This window comes from Macaca fascicularis, chromosome 7, assembly GCF_037993035.2.
Source record: "Macaca fascicularis isolate 582-1 chromosome 7, T2T-MFA8v1.1".
Classification (NCBI taxonomy): Eukaryota; Metazoa; Chordata; class Mammalia; order Primates; family Cercopithecidae; genus Macaca; species Macaca fascicularis.
Window position 1 is genome coordinate 43,922,453 of NC_088381.1, and position 24,259 is coordinate 43,946,711.

General features: G+C 39.5%; 1 protein-coding gene and 1 pseudogene across 7 annotated transcripts in view; one reads left to right on the top strand and one right to left on the bottom strand.

Moving 5' to 3' along the window:
- AAGAB (alpha and gamma adaptin binding protein) overlaps nt 1-24,259 on the bottom strand; it is a 60,767-nt gene that overhangs the window by 11,730 nt on the left and 24,778 nt on the right. For all 7 annotated transcript variants that reach the window (XM_045395623.3, XM_045395622.3, XM_073996114.1 and 4 more), the window contains exon 5: nt 20,913-20,996. In XM_045395623.3, the coding sequence (XP_045251558.1) occupies nt 20,913-20,996 (84 nt within the window). The remainder of the gene's footprint in view (nt 1-20,912; nt 20,997-24,259) is intronic.
- Nucleotides 21,543-21,973, top strand: LOC123574444 (small ribosomal subunit protein eS24 pseudogene; annotated as a pseudogene).

A 24,259-nucleotide genomic window follows, 5' to 3' on the forward strand; every position in this document is an offset into this window, starting at 1 on the left:
TGGGATTACAGGAATGAGCCGCCATGCCTGGCCGATTTTTTGAAATTTAATAATTTTATGCTGTGTATTTATCACAATTAAAAACTTCGAAAAAAAATTAACGCCCAATTAGAATGGATAAAATTATGAAAAAGTCAAAATAGTAGGAAGAAAACTGGACTAGTGGTCAGAAAACCTGTCTTTCATTCCTGGCTCTGTCTACCTGTGTGACCTTAGACGAATTAATCAGGTTCACAATTGACTAAGAGTTTACAATCAGGTTTCAGGCTAATTATAATAAGCTAGAAGGACTTTTACTGATATTATAAACAATGAAGAATTTAGTCAACTAACAAGAGAGTTCATTATGTTCCGCTGCTTATATTTTAAGGAACTTAGAAACATACAAATTGACACAATGAGAAAAACAATTCATTTTTGTTTATCCAAAGTAGACTGCTCGCATATTAACACTGCTCAAAAAACTTAGATGATGTTTTATATACCTATGGCTTTTTTAAAAATTCTGTTCTGCCTGGTCCAATGTTTATTAAAATTCCATCCACATGCACTCACTGTATAACAATTCTTCTCATAGAAAAGAATTACATAAATCTTTTCTTGCTTGTTAGATTTTTTTCCCCAGGATTCAGGGCATGGAAATGTCATCCCTATTAAGAAGGATTTATTCCTTTAGCAGGTAGTTGTTGAAACTGGCTCTAGCATCTACGGTTTTATTGATGCCACAAAACTCTAGACTAGGAAGGAATAAATAAATTCATCTCCTCAGCTGATTCTTATGGAACTTCAGGGATGCAGAAAGGGGAAGCTGTTAAGTGATGTAAAATAAATTATTCTGTAAGGCACAATAAGTATATTAAACTCTGATTCAGTTTTAGTAGTCTAGTAAGTTGGACACCAGTGGATGCATGGATAAAAATGAAAATATCATGAAAAAATCTGGCAGTGCTGGTCATTAGCACAGATTCTTCCAGAAAGTGTAAGAAACAAAACTATAGCCTCTAGAATAAAGATTTTAAATGGGAAATTCTTAAGCCTGGGGATGATTTTTTTTAACAATAAGGAGTTAAAAAACTTGAAATATACGAAATTATTTGGCCACCTCTTTACAAATCTAAGGGCACACTGTTATTTTAGAAGCATAAAATGCATTTCTCATAGAAATTTTGACTTACATGAAACATTTAAAGAATTCAAAACCTAGGCAAAGGGGGAAATTTCAGTTTGGGGGAAGGGGAAAAGTCGCTTTTTTAAAAGTATTTTTTTCCTTTTAATTTTTCTGATCTTTTCCCTTCTCCATTATTTATCAAGGTAATATGACAAGCATATGAATTTGGAAATAAGGCATGGATGTGAATCCTACTTCTACTATTTACTGTGTGGTTTTACACAAGCTATACCTTCTCTGAACCTCAGTTTCTACATTTACACAGTGGGTATAACAATATTTACATTGCGGCCGGGCGCGGTGGCTCAAGCCTGTAATCCCAGCACTTTGGGAGGCCGAGATGGGCGGATCACGAGGTCAGGAGATCGAGACCATCCTGGCTAACATGGTGAAACCCCGTCTCTACTAAAAAATACAAAAAACTAGCCGGGCGAGGTGGCGGGCGCCTGTAGTCCCAGCTACTCGGGAGGCTGAGGCAGGAGAATGGCATGAACCTGGGAGGCGGAGCTTGCAGGCTTGCAGTGAGCTGAGATCCGGCCACTGCACTCTAGCCCGGGCGACAGAGCGAGACTCCGTCTCAAAAAAAAAAACAACAACAACAACAACAAAAAAAAACAAAAAAACAATATTTACATTGCAAAGTTTTCCTAAGGGTTAGTAGTAGATAACATTTATCAAGTGCTAAATATGTGCAAGGTAATATTTTAGGTACTTATAACGCTTCTTTAATCCTCACAACAATCAAAGCATGCCTTCTACAAACAATAGAAATAAATATATGTCTTCTTTATTGTATTATCCTCTTTTACAGAAGATTTATTTCATTATTCTCTTTTACAGAACAAACTGTAACTCAGAGAGATTAGGTAACTTATCCAAAGTCACATAGCTGGAACCAGAACTTGAAATCTAGGACTCTCTGATTCTAAAGTCTATACTCTTTCCATGAAGGCCAGAGGTCTTGATAACATGTAAAGAGTTGAGACATGGACAATGTTTTGATGCACAACTACTGGCTTACTGGATATGATACAAACGTGGGTGAAGTGCAAAAAGATAATGTTTCATTCATATATAGTTCTCTTTTGTCAGTAATCCTTCATTAAGTCCCTGGTTTAGACTGTGATTTTCACTGAAGTAAGGTGAATAACTCAGGACTGAATAATTAATCGTGTACCACTTACTAATGGTTCACAGCCCAGCCCTATAACTCCTTGAGGCATTGGTCACATAAAACAAATGGTAGTCTCTTCACTGTCCCTCAAGCACATGTAGACCAGGGGTTTTGAATCTCAGTATTACTGACATTTCCAGCTGGAGAATTCTTTGGTGTGCGGGTAGGTGGGAAAGAGGGGTGTCCTGTGCATCCCCTGCCTCTACCCACCAGATGCCTATAAGACTGCTAAATGTCCCCTGAGGGGCAAAATTACTTCCAATTGAGAACTACTGACACAGATCTAATTAGAACAGGACAATTCTGGCTAAAATCCTCAGGTTTTTAAGTCCTTACTTTTAAGTAAGGAATATAACAAAGATTTTCAATGAAAGAAGAGAAAAAAAAAAAACATTAAAAAGACTCAATCATTCTCTCTTGTCAGCACGGAAAATATCCTCCCCCTACTCTGAGAAACTTCTCTAGATGACTTCAGCCACTAATTACTTCTCCCTCTGTGCCATTTGTCCTTGTTGTCCTTACTATTCAACTGGCCCTTCAGAGAACATGCTAGTATTACTACTCATCTCGAGTCAAAATGCCATCCTCAACTATACTATAAACTCCTTGCAGACATGGACAATCGCTAATGGTTCTACACCGCACAGCCTCCAGCATAGTGCTAAGTATACAGGAGAGAGGTTGAAATATCCACTGAATGCCTAATAGAACTGTCAGGCAGGGGCTGCAAGCACTAGCTATGTAAGTTTGTTTTTATTCTCAATGTTTACATACGACTCAAATATTAAGAATTTCCATGACCACACCCCCCAACATGCCTAACAGACGACCTCCTAGATATTTTGTGTTCATATTTCAATTTTTATTTCCTTAATGTAGCAATTATTTGGCATCATCTTAAGAAATTTTTTCCATCTTTAAAGTTGTCTTTATATCCCCTTCCCTGCATAAAATGTTTTTCCTTTATTATAAACACGTTCTTTTCCATCTGATGATAAGCATGACCAAACTTACTAAAACTAAGATATTTCAATTCGCATAGATAAGTTGTACCTATTTTTGAACGATATTCTTCAATCAAACCACACTGTTTGAATAAAAAATTGTTTTAAGAAGGAAATGATTTCACTAGCATCAGAGAAATTGAAGTAAAATGTTTTTTGAAATCATAAAATAATTAGAAGAATCAATTTATTCTTTTTCACTAAACTACTGCTTGAAAAGGGCAAACTTTGAAATCCATTATTAAAAATAGTACTTATTAAAGAAACAGGCCTAAGCACCGTACCTGGTTCTACCACCTGGCTTTAGATTCAGGAAAGTGAATCCGCTGTCCTATGATACCTGGGACACCTGCTCACATGTCAAGAACATATAATGAACATGACCAGAAAGTAATAATACTATTTTTTTCTCTTTTTCCGGATTATAAATAATATATTCACTGTAGAAAATTTGGAAAAAAGAGAAAAGTACGAAGAAGAAAATTAGGCTGGGTGCAGTGGCTCACACCTGTAATCCCAGCACTTTGGGAGGCTGAGGCGGGAGGATCATGAGGCCAAGAGCTCAAGACCAGCCTGGCCAACGTGGTAAAACCCTGTCTCTATTAAAAATACAAAAATTAGCTGGGCATGGTGGCGTGTGCCTGTAGTCCCAGCTACAGGGGAGGCTGAGGCAGGAGAATTGCTTGAACCCAGGAGACGGAGGTTGCAGTGAGCTGAGATCATGCCACTGCACTCCAGCCTGTGCGACAGAGCAAGACTCCGTCTTGGGGAAAAAAAAAAAAGAATAAAATTAAATCACCAAAGATACCAATTAATACTCTGGTAATATGTCTTCCTAGTTGTTTTGTTTTTTTTTTTCCTATGCACACATACACACAAATCTTAATAAACTGAACTAAACATCAGACTGAGTACTATCCTCTCCAGAGTTGTAAAGGTAAGCTTTATTCTGATTCCAATAAGAGTTCCATTGTAAAGTCCTATCTCCAGAACTTGAAGCACACTCTTGAAAATCCTAAAAGGAATGTTCAGAATCAAGTCAAAAATCATTCAGAACCAGTACAAGACTTTACCATGAAAAAAAAAAATAAAGATGACTTAAGTGGTTCATACCCAGGTCTAAAAATAATTCCAACGAAAGTACTAAAAATGTTTTTGCAAGATGGCAGCAGAAGAGCAGGGCCTCCAGGGTAACTAACTTGAAGAGATTTCCTATGATTCATTTGCTTACAGTTAATTTTAAGGGTACACTTTTAAAACAAAGTCTCACCATTTTACTCATACACTTATTCCTTCTTATTTTTTATTTTCTCTTCCCCTTTTTCTCTTACAAGACAATCTCCTCCATCAAATTATGCCTTCTATACACACACACACCCACATACACACATAGAAATCAACACATACTTATTTAATTTTTGACCACAACATTCACATTTAGACAACAGTCAGAGAGTATCCATTTTTTTGGCTCCACAATATTAGGTGCTGGGTTAAAAAGAGAAGCAACTAAGTCTGAATCAAGGAACTCAATTTCATAGAAAGTAAAATTAATATAATTCTACATTATCCTAGAGTTCTACCATCCTAGAGGTTAGGAAACGGGTCGAGACATGAAGCCGTTGTCCAAGAGTAATGTCTTTCACGGGTAAAGACAGACCTGACTAGAACTGTCTTCATTAACCATTCTCCTCTAACTGATTTTATATTGTTTTATTTTCTGTAACATTAGAGTCAAATTTGTATTTAATCATCATTTACTTTAGAAAAACAATTTTATTTAAGGCATTAGCCATCTTCTTTCTCAGGAGAACAGCCCAGGTACCACAGATAGACCTTGTGTTTAGGTACACATTTCTTTTTTTATTTTTTTGAGATGGCGTCTCACTCTGTCACCAGGCTGGAGTGCAGTGGCACAATCTCAGCTCACTGCAACCTCCACCTCCTGGGTTCAAGCGATTCTCCTGCCTCAGCCTCCTGAGTAGCTGAGACTACAGGTGTACGCCACCACACCCAGCTGATTTTTGTATTTTTAGTAGAGATGGGGTTTCACCATGTTGGCCAGGCTGGTCTCAAACTCCTGACCTCGTGATCCACCTGCCTTGGCCTCCCAAAGTGCTGAGATTACAGACGTGAGCCACCATGCCCAGCAGGTACACATTTCTTAACCACTGCTCTGTACAGCAGCTGCAAATGATTCCTTGAATTGGAATCTGGGATTTCTGCCATGGAATCTTGTTACAAGTAAATTCAGGGGGATACACGTTAATAAATGATCAATTCTTTCCATTTATAATGGGAAAACAGAAAACTACGACAGAAAGAATTGTTGTTTCTACTATTAAAATTCCACTAATTCTCCTCCACCTGCATTACTGGGGATTAAACTATAATAGATAGATTGAAAGTAAACTCTCAGAGCTTTTGAAATCCAGTCTCTACAATTACTGCTTACCAATGGGGAATCAAAGTCACAACTCTGTAACATTTGTTTAATCTAATCCCTCTTTCACTGATTAGAAACAGTAAAAGATCACAGCATTTCTCTTCCTTGCTGTCTCCTCCATGGTGGTAATTGTTAAAAGACCCACTGAATACTCAAGAGTTACCAGCATGGACTAAACTCCACACAGCACTTGTTAGTGCTCAGGTGATAAAGCTGGGGCAGGGTCTTAGTGGTAACATTAAACTGACACTTTAAACAAGGTCACTGTACATAATACTACCCTCTCATGTGAAACATTGACAACCTAGTCTAAAACAAACAAACAAACAAAAAACAACTCATCAGGCATCTACTTACCATCTTCTTTTCCTTGCCCTTAAAACCAACTCTTGCCGGGCGTGGTGGCTCACGCCTGTAATCCCAGCACTTTGGGAGGCCGAGGCTGGCGGATCACGAGGTCAGGATATCGAGACCATCCTGGCCAACATGGTGAAACCCCGTCTCTACTAAACATACAAAAAATTAGCCGGGCATGGTAGTGCGTGCCTGTAGTCCCAGCTACTCGGAGGCTGAGGCAGGAGAATGGCATGAACCCAGGAGGTGGAGCTTGCAGTGAGCCAAGATGGTGCCACTGCACTCCAGCCTGGGCGACAAAGCGAGACTCCGTCTCAAAAAAAACAAAAACAAAAAAACAAAACAAAAAAAAAACTCTTACTTACCAGGTGCCTCTCAATTTAAGACACAGTACTGAGTATGATGCCTAGATCATCTAGGTTTGCAATGAGGTTATTTGATGTACCAGACAAATTGAAAGAGAAGACATCTCACTGGAGACCATAGCGGGGGTGTGGCAGGAGCAAACAACTTTGAAAAACTTGTCACATTTGGCAAAAAGCACTGACCCACAGTTTCTCCTTTCATGATGACAATAAAGGGACATTACCAAATTATAAATGACAGGTCCAAATGGTTGATTTCCACAGCCACAAACCAGACCCTGATATGACTGTGGGTAACTCGACTAAGCAGCTGAGATTTTATCTACATCCCTTTCCTTGAGCGACAGCCAAACTTTGAGGTTAAGGAATTTTAAGAAAAGACGGTATAGACAATGAAAATTTCTATGACTGTAGATATCTAAAAAGCGCCACCCAAATGTAAAGGCAGTCCTAACCACTTCAATTCCTGGCCCATGAGAAGTCGTACCTTTAACACACAGCGGAAACTCTGACTTCCCTAAAAGTTTGACCGTCACAATGAATCCAATGGTATCTGGGAATTTCCTCTAGGGTAGAGCTTAGCACATGCAAGCAGATCCTTCAGCTCAGTGTTTCTCAACCGTTTTCAGTATGGCCGCCTCACTAGGAGCCTTTTAAGACATTTTCCCCCTAATTTTGACACACCCTCCCACTGAAATATTAATACCACAGATATACTGTATATGTGTTTATGTGTTGCACATTTATTTGTCCCTTATACATAAAAAGAGTAAAGATTTTTTGCCCCTCAAGAATTAATGTTCACCCCTTTGGAGCAATAATGCCCCTGTTTCTTATGCATGCTTTGCACCATTCACAACAGCAAAGATGGGGAATCAATCCAGGTACCTATCAACGGTGGATTAGACAAAGAAAATGTGGTACATGTACAACATGGAATACTACATAGCCATAAAAGAGAACAAAATCATATCCTTTACAGCAGCATGGGTGCAGCTGGAGGCCATTATCCTAAGTGAATGAAGGCCGGAGCAGAAAACCAAACACTATATGTTCTCACAAGTGGGAGCTAAATACTGAGTGCACATGGACAAAAAGATGGGAACAGTAAACACTGAGACTTCAAAGTGGGAGGGAGTGAGGCAAGGACTGAAACACTACCTATTGGGCAATGGAATAATTAGAATTCCTGTACATGTACCCCTGATTCTAAAATAAAAAATAAAAAATTTTTAAAATGCATGCTTTGGCTTAATGAAACAAGACACTGGTGGAGCCAAGAATATAAAACTAAGTTCTGAGTTAATATTAGAAGCTATGTCTATCCACATGAAGAAATGCTCATCATCACTCGCCATCAGAGAAATGCAAATCAAAACCACGATGAGATACCATCTCACACCAGTTAGAATGGCGATCATTAAAAAGTCAGGAAACAACAGGTGCTGGAGAGGATGTGGAGAAACAGGAACACTTTGACACTGTTGGTGGGACTGTAAACTAGTTCAACCATTGTGGAAGACAGTGTGGCGATTCCTCAAGGATCTAGAACTAGAAATACCATTTGACCCAGCCATCCCATTACTGGGGATATACCCAAAGGATTATAAATCATGCTGCTATAAAGACACATGCACATGTATGTTTATTGCGGCACTATTCACAATAGCAAAGACTTGGAACCAACCAAATGCCCATCAATGATAGAATGGATTAAGAAAATGTGGCACATACACACTATGGAATACTATGCAGCCATAAAAAAGGATGAGTTCGTGTCCTTTATAGGGACATGGATGAAGCTGGAAACCATCGTTCTCAGCAAACTATCGCAAGGACAGAAAACCAAACACCGCATGTTCTCACTCATAGGTGGGAATTGATAATGAGAACACTTGGACACAGGAAGGAGAACATCACACACTGGGGCCTGTCGTGTGGTGGGGGTAGCGGGGAGGGATAGCATTAGGAGATATACCTAATGTAAATGACGAGTTAATGGGTGCAGCACACCAACATGGCACATGTATACATATGTAACAAAACTGCATGTTGTGCACATGTACCCCAGAACTTAAAGTGTAATGATAGAAAGAGAGAGAGAGAGAGAGAGAGAGAGAGAGAGAGAGAAAGAAAAGAAAAGAAAAGAAAAGGAAAGGAAAGAAAAGAAAAGAAAAGAAAAGAAAAGAAAAGAAAAGAAAAGAAAAGAAAGGGAAGTTATGTCTATCAGGAAAATTTACAAATCTCTTTCTAGAATAATAATTAGCCTATAACTATAGTACTGTAATTTAACCTGTTTGCCCTTAAATCTCATATTAAGTAACAAAAAGCCATTAACAGCACCTACTATGTACAAATAAGAATTATAATTCAAACCGAAAAGAATAATAACCTGTTGTGACTCCAAGTAAAATAATTAAAAATAAATATAAACTATCTTTCATTTATAAGGAATGCATGAGTATTAAATTAACTATCCTTAGCTGTACTTTGGATTAAGTGCAAAGACTGTGGGATAAAGCATCTCCATCATTCCAGATGGCCTAAATTATTTAAAAGGATATATTTAAAAGAAATAAGCCAAAAAGCCCACAATCTCAGCTATCATCATCATTTCCACCCAGTCTCATTAAAATCTTACTCATGTCAGAGAGCACCTAGGCTAAGGGGAGTTTTGTAGCCAATGAACTCATCTGGCTTGGCCAATGATTTCCCACGCAACTTAAGGTAAATTATTGAACTACTCTGTGCTCATTTCTTCAAATGCCCAGTAATATAAACCAACATACTGTCATGGAAAAACATGTAACACTCTTAATCAGGAGACCTGTCATGTGGTCTCACGTTGGCTACAAACTCACTGTGTGAATATGAGCATGTTACCCCTCCTCTTTGGGTCCTGTTTTTCCCCACCTGTAAAAGGAAGAAGCCATACCAGATGCATGCATGGAGACTGTATGTTCTAAATGTTTTCATCAGGCTAACTGACATGCACTATCATGCCAAACAAAACAATGCTCCTTATTAAGTTTCATAAAACACAAGAACATGTAATCTGGGTGAACCTAACTAGTAGAGGACCTAGTAAAAATACTGCATAGATAAATACTGGGAAGAAAAATATGATTGCTTTTCAAAATAACAGACTCAAAAGTTTAGGCCAAGTACTTTTCAATTTGAATTAGGTACAATTGTCATTAATGAGAATTCACTGTAGGCTTATTGAATCATATCTACTTTTTGCCTAGATCATCTCTTAATATGAAGTACTCCATAGATTACTGCCTGCTATGTTCAGTAAGGCCTTCATTTTAAGATTTAGGGAATGTCTCTCAGTTACAGCAATCTGAAATTTGGGAAATCAGGTCCATATCTGCCTTATACATACCCTGTAATACAGATTCCAATTAAATCTCTTCTCAGCCCTGGTTTGTCCACACTTATTTATTATATTAGACAATTTCCATTGTTCCCATCCCCTTGGTCATTTCAGTCTCCCTGAGCTAAATCTTTTCCAATTCTGCTGGAACTTTCTTCACCTCCTACTAGGGAGACTAGGAAAGAGAGTCATCAAAATGAAAGCTAGTAAAAAGGTAGAAGCAAGGGGAAATACACCGACAGATAAAATTTTCACCACTGCTCTCAGCATTATGACACAAAGTAAAATATAGATCCTTTCCTTGTTTAAGTGCTTAAGCTACCAGCATAAAAATATATTCTATCTGCTAAGAATGAACAAAACAGTTCTTGGAGTTCTCTATGCAATTAATTGCTTCTAGACTGCTTCACAAGGTGCTGTTATTTAAAGCGTTCAGCCAAAAAGGGTGTATGATCCTGGCAAGGATGCTATAGAAGCCATTCCTGTACTGGATGAACAGACTAGCTCAAAAGTTCCTAACAGTTTCTACCCAATGCAGTTGAGGGCACATCTATCAACCACTTAGTAATAGCGCTTAATAGTTAAGTGATTCTCAACGGGAGCCAGGCAATCAACATCTTCAGAGGGCTTGTAAAGCATGTGATATGTATTTCCATACCCCCACTGGGTCTCAGTTGAGAATCACTGGATTAAATCATTGTCAAAATCTCTGAATATAGGAGCCTACTGATACTCTCACACAAACTATTTGAAGGCAAATGTCTTAATTTTTAGCAAGTTCAATATATAGACAACCATTCAACCTATCTGAGTCTCAGTTTATTGAATTCCTCCATTTCATGGATGTTGTCCTCTACACTACTGCAGCCATGTACTCCCAAGGTCATACCCAGACCTTATTATTACCAATAACTACAACCCCTCCATAATTTCAACTTCATGCATCACCTGTTTTTCCAAGTCCCTCTCTCTCCCTGTAGTACCTTAACCCAATTATCCTTCCACTGCACCAGGACTCAAAACTACTGTCTTTTTACTGACCCACTCCAATTGATTTCCACTCTCCCCTTTTTAGCTTAAATTCCATGATTATTATAATTAATCTCTTATATATACTACTGAATCCCTTGCCTCTCTCTTGCTGTGATAACATTTGCTTAGCAAAAGCAGAACTGATTACTACATGCACATGTACATACACACACACACACACACACACACACACACACACACACACACACCCCCACAGGCTGCCTGACTTGACTTTAGTTTTATGACACCAAATTTCAAGTTGGGTCCCTTAATGCTGCCTGGCAAATCATACATCACATCCCTATAGGTTCATTTACTCTCTCTCTCCCAAATGACTACTTCACATTTTCTCCTCTCTCCTCAAATGCTAATGCTACTTCCTCCCTTCTGCCCTCTCAAGTGATATCCTGGCCTCCTACTTCACTGAGAAAACTGAAGCAATCAGAAGAAACTTCCACAGATTCTCATGCCACATCTCCCCACTGAGCCCCATTTGCATCCACACACCCCCTTTCCCATGTCTTTCTAGGTTTACTTTCCTCCTCCTGTGCAAAGCCAGTCCCTCTACTTGTACACTAGAGCCCATCCCTTCTACCTACTCAAGGACATCACTCCGGTAAGTCTCCCTTCTCTTTCCTACTTCATCCATTTTTCACCCTCTATTGGATCTTTTCCATCAGCTTATGAACATGCTGCTCTTGTTCTCATCTCAAACAATAAAAATCTCAACCACATTTTTCTCTCCAGCTCTCACTTATTTCCTTGCTCCCCTTTCCTGCAAAATTTTCAAGAGTTTTTATAGTCACTATCTTCAATTTTTCTCTTTCAACCTATTTCACCGAAACTGCTCTTCAAGGTCACTAATGCTAAATCCAAGGGTCAGCTCTCTATTCTCATCCTACTTGACCTATTAGCAGCATTTGGCATAGGCGACCACTGCTTCCATCTTGAAACACTCTTCACTTTTGCTTCCAGAATAAGACTCCACTCTCCTGGTTTTTCTACCTCATTGACCTTTCTTCCTCAGTCCCCTTTACTGGTGCCTTCTCTTCTCCCTGTCTCTTGATGTTGCAATGTCCCTGGGCTGAGTCCTTGGTCTTCTTTAAGTACTGCATTCACTCCCTTGGTGATCTCATCAAGGCTCAAGGTTTTAAATGCCTTTCTCCCCAAACTCCACACATCTCGCAAACTGGCTACTTGATATCTCCACTTGGAGGTCTAGCAGCCACTTGGAGGTCTCAGTAGCCATGTCAAATTCAACATGTCCAAAACTGAACTACTGATATGTGACCCTGTTTGCTTCATCTTATAGCTGCCTCATTTCAGTTGACGACAACTAATCTTTTAAGTGTTCAGGCCCAAATCCTGTTGTCTTCCTTGACTACTCTCTTTCTCTCGTATCCCATATCTAAACCAGCAGGAAACCATGCTGGCTCTATCTCACAATATATCTGGAATTCAGCCTTTTCTTACTGCTTTCATTGTCCCAGCCCCAATCTTAGCCATCACTCTATCTTATTTGGAATATTATAATAGGCCCCTAAGAGATCTTGGTTGCTCTTCACCCTCATCATCTACTCTCCACAGAGCAGCCAGAGTGATCTTTTTAGACCTTGTCAGATCATATCACTTTCCCACTCAATACCCTGCAACAGTCCCCTAGTTTACTCTGAGTAAATGTCAAAGTTATTATGATGGCCTTCGAAGCCCCAAATAATCTAGCCATTTGTTACCTCTCTGACCTCTCCTGCTCAGCCAGCAAGCGTCCTAATATATCCTTCAAACACACCAGGTGTGCTCTCACCTTAGGGCCTTTGCTATAGCTGTTCCCTGTCCCTGGTATGTTTTTCTCCCAGATATCCACATGGTGAAACACCTTATCTCCTTGCTCAAATGTCAAGAAGACCTACCTCGAACCACCTTATTTAACATTGCAATCTACACAGCAATCTCAATGTCTCTAACTCTGCTTTATTATTTTCCCATATCACTTATCATCTCCTAATATACTATATAACATACTAATTGCTTGTATTGTTTATTGACTATAGCCTCCCACCAGAATGAAAGCTCCTAAGCACAGACATTTTTGTTTAATTTGTTCACTGATATATCCCAAACAGACCAATACTTTGCACAGGGCAAGTACTCAAGAAATATTATTTGTATGAATTAATCAACACTTGAAACTGGAGCTTAAATATGGACTAGAGAGATCTGAGGCCAGCAGAAGAAAACTCAAATGGCCCAGATACACTCAGCACCTAAATTATGCTCCCAGACAATTAGCTACTTATAAAAGCTGTATTATTTCCTTCAGATCTCAAGAAGGACTGTCACAGCACTGCTGACCTCTGCATGATACTAAACCACACTAGAAACAAACATACAGGAAGTACGAGAAGGAATGTCCACTATTTTCACCTTTCCCTATAGGTGACTCCATATTAAACATAGTCCTGTCTTCTTTCTCTGACTTGAAAAGTCACTTTTCCTTTTCTTTTTCTCTCTTTTTTTTTTTTTTTGAGCAGAGTCTCACTCTGTCGCCCAGGCTGGAGTGCAGTGGTACAATCTCAGTTCACTGCAGCCTCTGCCTTCTGAGTTGAAGTGATTGTTGTGCTTCAGCCTCCCAAGTAGCTGGGATTACAGGCGTGCACCACCACACCTAGCTAACTTTTGTATTTTTTGTAGAGATGAGGTTTCACCATGTTGGCCAGACTGGTCTCGAACCCCTGGCCTCAACTGATCTGCCCACCCTGGCCTCCCAAAGTGCTGGGATTACAGGCGTGCGCCACCGCGCCTGGCCAAAAGTCACTTTTCAATACTACATAATTTAGGAATTAGAGAAAGCAGGTCAGGCAAGGGGCTAACGTGGCTTTCAAAATGATGAATTTATTCCCATGGATTAAGCACAGACTCTTACAGGTTAGAACTAGAAGACTATCATTTATGTCAGTGGTTCTCAACCATGGCTGTATATTTGAATCCCGGAGGCACTTAAAAAACACTGTAGCTGCCCCTCCCTTGGGTGAGGCTCAGGTAGCATAGGTTTCAAAAGCTTCCTAGGTCACTAAAGTTCCCAGGTGATTCCAATGTGCAAACAAGTTTGAGAACTGATGAGCTATATGACCTTGGGGAAATTACTTGGCTTCACTGAGCCTAACTCATGTGGCTTTTGTGAGGACTAAATGAGATTTTGCACATATACCATCAGGTGCTATTAGTATCACTGCCACTTCTCCCTTTTCCATCATCACCACCACCACCTTTTCTACTATTACTATTATCATCATTGGTGGTATCATTTCCTTCCTCCTTTTCTTTCTTTTTATTGAGATTTAATTTACATATCATAAAATCCAGCCTTTTAAAAATGTATGATTCAGTGGTTTTTAGTATACTCACAAAGTTGTGCAACCATCACCACCATTTAATTCCAGAACATTTTCATCACCCCAGAAAGAAATGCCATACCCATGAGCAACCTCTCCTCCCAGCCCCTGGGAACCACTAATCTACTTTCTATCTTTACGCATTTAACTATTCCGGATATTTCATATGAATGAAATCCTACAGCATGTAGCCTTTCATGTCAGGCTTTTTTCACTTAGCATAACATTTTTGAAGATCATCCACATTGTAGCATGCTTCATTTTTAGGACTGAATAATAGTCCATTGTATGGATACATCACATTTTGTTTTCAGCAGTTTTTCTCACTTTTTGGCAATTATGAATAATACTGCTATGAACACTTATACACACTGTTTTGTGTGCCCATGTTTCCAGTTCTCTTGTGTATACAGCCAGGAGTGGAACTGTTGGGTCATATGGTAAATCTATGTTTAACTTTTTTTTTTTTTTGAGACGGAGTCTCGCTCTGTCGCCCAGGCTGGCGTGGGGTGGCGCGATCTCGGCTCACTGCAAGTTCCGCCTCCTGGGTTCACGCCATTCTCCTGCCTCAGCCTCCCAAGCAGCTGGGACTACAGGTGCCCGCCACCACGCCTGGCTAATTTTTTGTATTTTTTAGTAGAGACGGGGTTTCACCGTGTTAGCCAGGATGGTCTCTATCTCCTGACTTTGTGATCCACCCGCTTCGGCCTCCCAGAGTGCTGGGATTAGAGGCGTGAGCCACCGCACCCGGCCTATGTTTAACTATTTGAGCAATTACTAAACTCTCTAAAGTGGCTGCAGCACCATTTTATATTGCCACCATCAGTGTACAAGGATTCTGATTTCTCTACATCCTCACCAACATTTGTTATTATCTTTCTGACCCTAGCCATCCTAGTATGAAGTGGTATTTCATTGTTGTGATGTGCATTTTCCTGGTGACTAATGATGTTAATCATCTTTTCTTTCTTTTCTTTTTCAATACTGGATTGGGGTCTCTGTTGCCCAGGCTGGAGTACAGTGGCACAATCTTAGATCACCACAGCACTGAACTCTAGGCTCAAGTGATCCTTCCTGCCTCAGCCTCTCCAGTAGCTGGGACTACAGGTGCATGCCGCCATGGCTGGCTGATTTTTAAATTTTTTTTGTAGAGACAAAGTTCTCACTATGTTGCCCAGGTTAGTTTTCAATGCCTGACCTCAAACAATCCTCCTGCCTCGACCTCCCAAAGTGCTGGGATTTCGGGCGTGAGCCACCATGCCCAGCCAACGTTAAGCATCTTTTCATGTTCTCACTGGCCGTTTGTGTATCTTCTTGCCTATCCAAATTCTTAACCATTTTTATACTGGATTAGTTGTCTTTTTATTACTAAGTTGTAAGAGTTCTTTATATATTCTAGATACATTCTGCTGATCCTTATAAGATACATGTTTTACAAATATTGTCCCTCATTTTGAGGGTTATCTTTTATCCTTCACTTTCCTGACAGTGTCCTTTGAAGTATGAACATTTTTAATTTTAATGAAGTCCAATTTATCTATTTTTCCTTTGGTTGCTTGTGTATTACTAACTTTTAAGAAGATAGGAAAAAAGTTATGAAGATATTCTATAACCAAGTAAGTTGTTCAGACTTATAATAATCCCTCATTAAATCATGAATTCCCATATAGAAAACACATCCACTTTATCTGGGGGGAGGGCAGGAAGGAATGCAATTCATCTCTTACATTTTTAATTAACTAGATTTTCAGATAAAATATTAGACCTTTGAATGTCAAATGTCCAAGAAACTGCAAAGAAATAAAACCTGAGTTAGATTTGTGTGTTTTCAGAGCCATTTGTTGCAACAGCTAGATGTTCATAATCCTTACAAGAAGTGGAATTGTTTTTTCAAATTGAGCATATTTAAATATTTTTAAAAGAGTTTCAAACAAGTTTTCTGCAACTGTACAAAATTAGTGGCATGACATAACCTAAATGTTCTATTACTGCTCAATAAATACTAACTAGACAATACATAATCCCAAATAATCAACTGGCATGATATAATTTTCCAATGTAATAATCCCAAAGAATCAATTGTGATTATAGTAATTTTTCTAACCAAAACAACAAAAGTTGGTCATTATGAATCTCTTGAAAAAGGTAATCAGTACCTCTATTATGTTTTTTTACTTTGTCAACAAACTTTTTAATTAAAAAAACTTTTTGATTTAAAAATTGTTGGTGGCAATAGTTGTACAACAATGTGAATGCACTTATTGCCACTGAAATGCATATTTTAAATGGTAAATCTTATGTATATTTAACCACAATTTTAAAAAGAGAAAAGGGGAGAAAATAAAAGAGAAAAAAAGAGTAGGAAAAACAGAGACCCCTAAAACAAATAAACCAGTCTGAGCACCTGCTGGCAGACAACACCTGGACATTCAAGAAAAGCAGGCTGAGGAAGGCACAGTTCACTGGGCACGCAGACAGATCGCCAGCAAAGCAGGCTCTATAAACAGCATAGGCGGTAGTTACCCTGGAAGAGTAATATGACCCATCATATATCCAGAGAGCTTTGTTTCTAAAGTAAGATGCAGGGCTCTAAAAGGATGTCCTTCATACTTCCTAAGACCTGGGTTGCATCAAAATGTCATTCATTGTATCTTCATACCACTTACACCACGATCCTCTTAAAATGAAGTTAAGCTAATTAATGGCAGTATGTTGTTTTTTGGTTAACAGGAAACTAGTGTACCAGTACTCTAAAGAAAAAAAAAGAAAGCGAGGAAACCTCAGGGCAAAGAACCATGAAAAATCCACAATGTACCTCCTTGCTTTGCAGTTCTTTTAAGAATATTGTTTAGTGTCTAAAACAAGTAAAATGGCATTTTTTCAGGAAACACCTTTGACCATACTTCCAAAGTAATAAAGCCTATTTAGTCCAGCTTCTCAATTTATAGCCATAACTGTACATTACAAGGCAATAGTTCTTTAATGTACGAACTTGGGACACAGATTTTTCAAAAAGTGAATAAAGCCAAAGAAGATTTTGTGAAAATAGTTCTCATAAATATAACAAGCACCACTGAATATAATTTTATTCTAAATTGATCCAGTTTATGTTCCAAATCCTATTTTTATAGCCTTCCTATGGTAAATGCTCAACAAGGATTTGCTGAATAGATGAATGAGAAGGACCAAGTCTTAATTTGAATTTGTTCTGGTAACAGAGAGATAATCACATAAATGAAAAACTCCTTATTCTGGCTATGATTAAAAGGTGAGAAAATAACAGATGTTGGTGAGGTTGCAGAGGAAAGGGAAGTACTTATACACTGCTGGTGGGACTGTAAATTAGTTCAGGCACTGTGGAAAGTAGTTTGGAGACTTCTCAAAGAACTTAAAATAGAATTACCATTCAACTCAGCGATCCCCTTACTGAGTATACACCCAAAGGAATGTTAATCATTCTACCAAAAAGACACATGAATGTGTATGTTCATCACAACACTATTCACAATAGCAAAGACATAGAATCAATGTAGATGCCCATCAACGGTGGACTGTATTAAAAAGTGTGGTACACATACACCACGGACTACTACACAGGCATAAAAACGAAGAAAGTCATATCCTTTGCAGCAACATGGACACAGCTGGAGGCCATAATCCTAAGTGAAGTAAAAACAGCAACAACAACAAAAAACCAAATACTACATGTTCCCGCTTACAAGTGGGAGCTAAACATTGAATACACATGGAGATAAAAAGAGGCCCAACAGACACTGGGGCCTACTTGAGGGGAGATAGTAGGAGGAGGGTGAGGTTTGAAAAACTACCTATCAGGTACTATGCTCACTACCTGTGACCTGGGTGACAAAATCATTTGCACACCAAACCCCAGCAACACACAATTTACCCACGTAACAAATCTGCACATGTGCTCCTTGAACCTAAAATAAAGGTTGGAGAGGCCAGGTGGGGTGGTTCACGTCTGTAATCCCAGAACTTTGGAGGCCAAGGCGGGCAGATCGCGCGGTCCAGGAGTTCGAGACCAGCCTGACCAACATGGTGAAACACCCCTGTCTCTACTAAAAATACAAAAATTAGCTGGGAGTGGTGGTATGCACCTGTAATCCTGGCTACTCAGGAGGCTGAGGCAGGAGAATTGCTTGAACCTGGGAGGCAGAGGTTGCAGTGAGCCAATATCGCACCACTGCACTCCAGCCTGGGCAACAGCGCAAGACTCTGTCTTAAAAAAAAAAAAAAAAAAAAAAAAAAAAGTTGGAGGAGGAAAAAAAAAAAAACCAAAAAACTCCTTATTCTTTCTAGATCTATCTAGACTGCTACATCAATAAAATAGAATCTAGCACCCTTGCAATTCAATGTAACAGACATAATAAGATTCCTCCTAGAAAGAAAAAAGGAGGAAGGAGGATGGAGAGGGGAAGAAAAGGAGAGGAAGGAATACCTTATTATGCCAGAAGGAACTTCTCTAATGATGACAAGGGTTAGATCAGACCTCAGGAAAGCTAAAGGGCGCCAATCTCACTTAACACTCAAGGGTCTACCAAAAACTGAAGTGAAATATTCTATTTCTATAAAACTGGTCTTCTACTTGACCTTTATCAGGGAAGATGGGGTAAGCTCACTGTAAAATACGATTTTTTCATTTTGTGTGTGTGTGTGTGGTTTTTTTTTTTTTTTTTTTGAGATGGAGTCTTGCTCTGTTGCCAGGCTGGAGTGCAGTGGCACAATCTCAGCTCACTGCCACCTCTGACTCCCTGGTTCAAGTGATTCTCCTGCCTCAGCCTCCAGAGCAGTTGGGATTACAGTCACGTGCCACCACACCCAGCTAATTTTTGTATTTTTTAAGTAGAGACAGGGTATCACAATGTTGGCCAGGATGGTCTTGATCTCCTGACCTTGTGATCCGCCTACCTCGGCCTCCCAAAGTGCTGGGATTACAGATGTGAGCCACATCGCCTGGCTGTAAAATATGATTTTTCTCATTCCCTTCTGTAGTGTCTCACTCAGCATACTTGTTGAGGCAGCCCAGAGCTATAAGACAGAAAAACCCTATACAGGGAGCAATTCCTAAAAGACTATGTTATGGACTGAACTGTATCCCCCACCAAAGTTGTATGTTGAATTCCTAACCTCCAGCATCTCAGAATGTGACCCTATTTGGACAGGTTGACTACAGATATATTAAGATGAGGTCATACTGTAGTAGGTAGATCCCTACTTCGATGTGACTGTAAAATGTGGACACAGACAGGGACCTAGGGAAAACACCATGTGAAGGCTGGAGTTTGCTGCCACAAGCTAAGGAACTACCGGAAGCTAGAAGACAGGCCTGAAACAGACCCTTCCCTGGCACCTTCAGAGGCACCATGGCCCTGCCAACACCCTGATTTTGGATTTCTGGCTTTCGGAACTATGAGACAATGCATTCATGTTGTTCTGTGTCATATGGTTTGTGGTACTTTGTTACCATAGCCCTAGGGAACTAATGCAGACTATAAGAGGCCAGTGTGCACTAGCCTACCCTCCTCAGATTGTACTTCAGATCCAGTCTTCTGCCTCATGGCCACAGCCACTACATTACCCCCAGCCTCAGCACCTCACTCTTGCTGCAAAAGCTCTGGTCTCCCTTACTTCAGACTCTATCTTCACTTTCTTCAATTGTCAAACCTCACTGCACACCACCTTCTTTGCATCAACCCCTTATTTAAAAAACTCCAGTGACTCACCGATTTTTACAGGAAAAAGCTAAAATTCTCCTGACTGGCATTTGGGCCTCTCTCTAAGCTAGCTCCAAATGCTAGGTGATACTCTCTTAGTGACCCTAGAACACGTAACTTTTTTTGTTGCCCAGGCTGGTATGCAGTGGCATAACCACAGCTCACTGCAGCCTTGACTTCTTGGGCTCAAGCAATTCCCCCTCCTCAGCTTCCCAGGTAGCAGGGACCACAGGCACATACCACCATGACCAGCTAATTTTTATAGAGATAGACTCTCACCATGTTGCCCAGGCTGGTCAGAACATACAACTGTTATTCTCTATGTCATGCTTCCTTCTCCACTTGCCACTCTCCCCTTTCATCAGTCCAAATCTTGACCTTCCTGTGAAAACTACTGTCAGGACATACTTTCTCCTTGAAGCTCTCTCTCTATACTTGAGCCTAACACAACAGCCATATTTCTGATTCTATGCACTTTACTGCCTGCATCAGTCATCTGTACTCTTCACAGATTGCTTTGCATAGTTACCTGGCATTTGAAAAGTATATGCTTCAATTTCATAGCTGGACTAGGAGCTCCTTAATAATAGGGTCTATGTCTTATAATTTTGGAGGTACTTCTCAAAGCCAAAGACAATGCTTGGTGTATTACAGGCAACCTCTAAATTCTTACTGAATTAACTATTAAACATATATGAAAAATTCCTAGAAATGCTACCTTTGGCACTTCCTTCAATCAGGGAATTGAAATTGGAATAAATCTACAGATTTCATATAGTACTAATGGTCCCACATGTATCTGAATAATTTAAAACTTACAAGGAATAAGAGGAAAAAAATGACTTGAGTCCCAAGTTACTTACCATTCTTCATCACTACATTGGACCACACATTGGCATTCAGGGCTTGGACAATTCGCTTTACTCCTGTAGATTCCGGGAAGTCATCTAATCAGGGAGGGAAATAGACATATTTATACATAACACTCATACAGATATACATACACATTCACAAAAATATGACCGGGCACGGTGGCTCACGCCTGTAATCCCAGCACTTTGGGAGGCCGAGGCAGGCAGATCACCTGAGGTTGGGAGTTCGAGACCAGCCTGACCAACATGGAGAAACCCCGTCTCTACTAAAAAATACAAAATTAGCCTGGTGTGGTAGCGCATGCCCGTAATTCCAGCTACTCAGGAGGCTGAGGCAGGAGAATCACTTGAACCCAGGAGGTGGAGGTTGTGGTGAGCCAAGATGGCACCATTCCAGCCTGGGTAACAACAGCAAAACTCCATCTCAAAAAAGAAAAGAAAATGTTATGTATATATCCCCCAAGCCATATTTTCAAATGACTGTGGTTTTGTTATCCTGTTTATTTAGTTGTTAGTTCACATTGTACAAGGAAAAAAACAAATACAGAGCTTGGAGCTCCTGATAAGAATACTCTAGAGAAACTCATTTCCTCCTCAGCTGTCTGAGGATTGACCACCATCATGAACGACATGGTAGCTATCCAAACTGGAAAGTTCATGACCAACCAACTACTTCAGAGAAAACAAATGGTCATTGATGTCCTTCACCCCAGGAAGGCAACACTACCTAAGACAGAAATTTGGGAAAAAGTAGCCAAAATGTACAAGACCACACCAGATGTCATCTTTGAATTCAGAACTCATTTTGGTGGTGGCAAGACTACTGGCTTTGGCATAATTTATGATTCCTTGGATTATGCAAACGAAAAGGAACACAAACATAGACTTACAAGACATGGCCTGTGTGAGAAGAAAAAGACCTCAAGAAAGCAATGAAAGGAATGCAAGAACAGCATGAAGAAAGTTAGGCAGACTACAAAGGCCAGTGTTGGTGCTGGCAAAAAGCCGAAGGAGCAAAGGTGCTGGAAGGATGTTATCTGTGGCCGCTGTGGTTTTTTCATGATTAATAAACTAAAAACTTTCAAGTGGAAAAAAAAGAATATTCCAGAAACTAAAGCAATTAAATAAACACACAATATAAGGCAGTTATATAAAAAAGTTATCCTCACCAATGGAATCTATTTATATTCTGAAAATGTAAGATTCCACTTATTACACACATTCCTGGCACAGTACGAGAGATACCAATCTAGACAGAATGAGTTTCCTTAAGGCAGGAACAGTCCTCTTATTAATAGTATGCTATAAAATCATGTAAATGCTCTATCCTCCGCTGGAAACGAAAGAATAATAAGTGTTATTTATGATTGATATCTATAGAAGAACTTCTTGATCAGAGAAAGACAGTTTGAGTGAGAAGTGAAATGACTACAAGTCTAAGAGACAGGCAAAGGGTCATTACAATAACTTAGTTTATTATGAGTACTATCCTGCTTCTGGAATTTGACTGATACTACTCAGAATAATGGGGCTGTAATCCCATAGTGTACCAAAAAGGTGGTATTCTTAGCTACAACATAGGAATGATTGTGTACAAAGGAAATGGAGATCCTACAGATGTTGAGGACTGTAAGGCTGCATCTGGAAAACAATGAGAGAAATAGTTTTCATGTGGTTAAAAAAGGAAAGTTTCCTGAGTTTACAGAACATAATCCACACAGAACCTGTCTCTAGTGGCCAGCCTAGCCCTGGGTGGTTTAACAGGAAGAGCACAGAGTTACATGTCAGAATATCTGAATTTGAAGCCAGGCTGTGACACTTATTAGCTATTTGATCAAGGGCGAATCACTTACACCATTCTTACAGAAAGTGGAAACAATACCACTCTATGCACATCTCTCCTAGAGGAAAGATGCACTGGAACTGACGATTTACTAATGTAACCTTCCCCCACACTGGAAACTCCTTGAGGGCAGGAATCTTGTCTTACTGAGTTCATATGCCCACTGCCTAGCACAGTGCCTGAAAAACAGCAGGCACTCACCAACTGTTTAATGGATTGATGAATCATTTAAAGAATACCAGCCTACCAACCTAACAGAAATATAGTGATTAAATTGAAAATATAGTGATTAAATTGAAAATACTCAGCCAGGCGGGGTGGCTCATGCCTGTAACCCCAGCACTTTGGGAGGCCAAGGCAGGCGGATCACGAGGTCAGGAGATAGAGACCATCCTCTGGCTAACATGGTGAAACACCGTCTCTACTAAAAATACCAAAAAAAAAAAAAAAATTACCCGGGCATGGTGGTGGGCGCAGTCCCAGTTACTTGGGAGGCTGAGGCAGGAGAATAGTGTGAACCTGGGAAGCAGAGCTTGCAGTGAGCTGAGATCGCGCCACTGCACTCTGGGCGACAAAGAGAGACTCTGTGTCAAATAAATAAAGAAAGAAATAAAAATAAATAAAGAAAATACTCTACCAAGATAAGTTTATCACCACCAATGTTTGGATGAAAATCTAAAAGTCACATTTATCTTAACTGTGAATGACTTAATTCTCAAAAGAATAACTAATATTTTAGATGACATAACCAGGAACCAAAAATGTGGTCTGAAATGAAGAGCTAGTACCCATAAGAGGAAAATTAATACAAACTAGCATAAAGTCCTATATTCATGTTCGAATAATACATGCAAGTAAAAGATGAGGAAATATGGCTTAGGAATAGTTTGTATTTTAAAAGTCTAGGAAGGTTTTCATTATGTTACCTAAAGATGACATATCAAAAAACCCATTTTAAGATTAATCTGAATGAATACAAGAACATTATTCAGACAAAGGGCTATGAGAAATACAGTGTATAAAGGAGCAGAGATTCCAAAATGATAACAGTCAGATACTGACTCTCAAGGACAAGAGAAAGAGAAAATTCTATTGCCAGAAATCACGCAGGCTCACATACACAAAACAGGGCACAAGTTTCAGGGACCTAGAAAAACACAGAAAAAGATGTATTTGCCAATTTTCAATACTCTTTAAAATGAGCAAGAAGAAAAACCAGCCTTTTTACTTCGGCTTTGTTCTCTTCTTCCCTGGCAAGTTTTATTCTCAAAGGTAACAGTATTTTGGAAAAATTATAAATAAAACCAGAATATAGAAAAATATTTCTTAATTCCTTAATAAAAATACAAGTTTCATGAAATTACTGCTTATGTCTTATCTATGTACTTTAATTCACGTTGGTTTTCCCTGCCCAGGATGTCTTTTGGAACAACTGGCATATTCACAATGCCACCTCTCCACCAGTCCTCTCACTACAAGCCCAGGACCTTTTCTA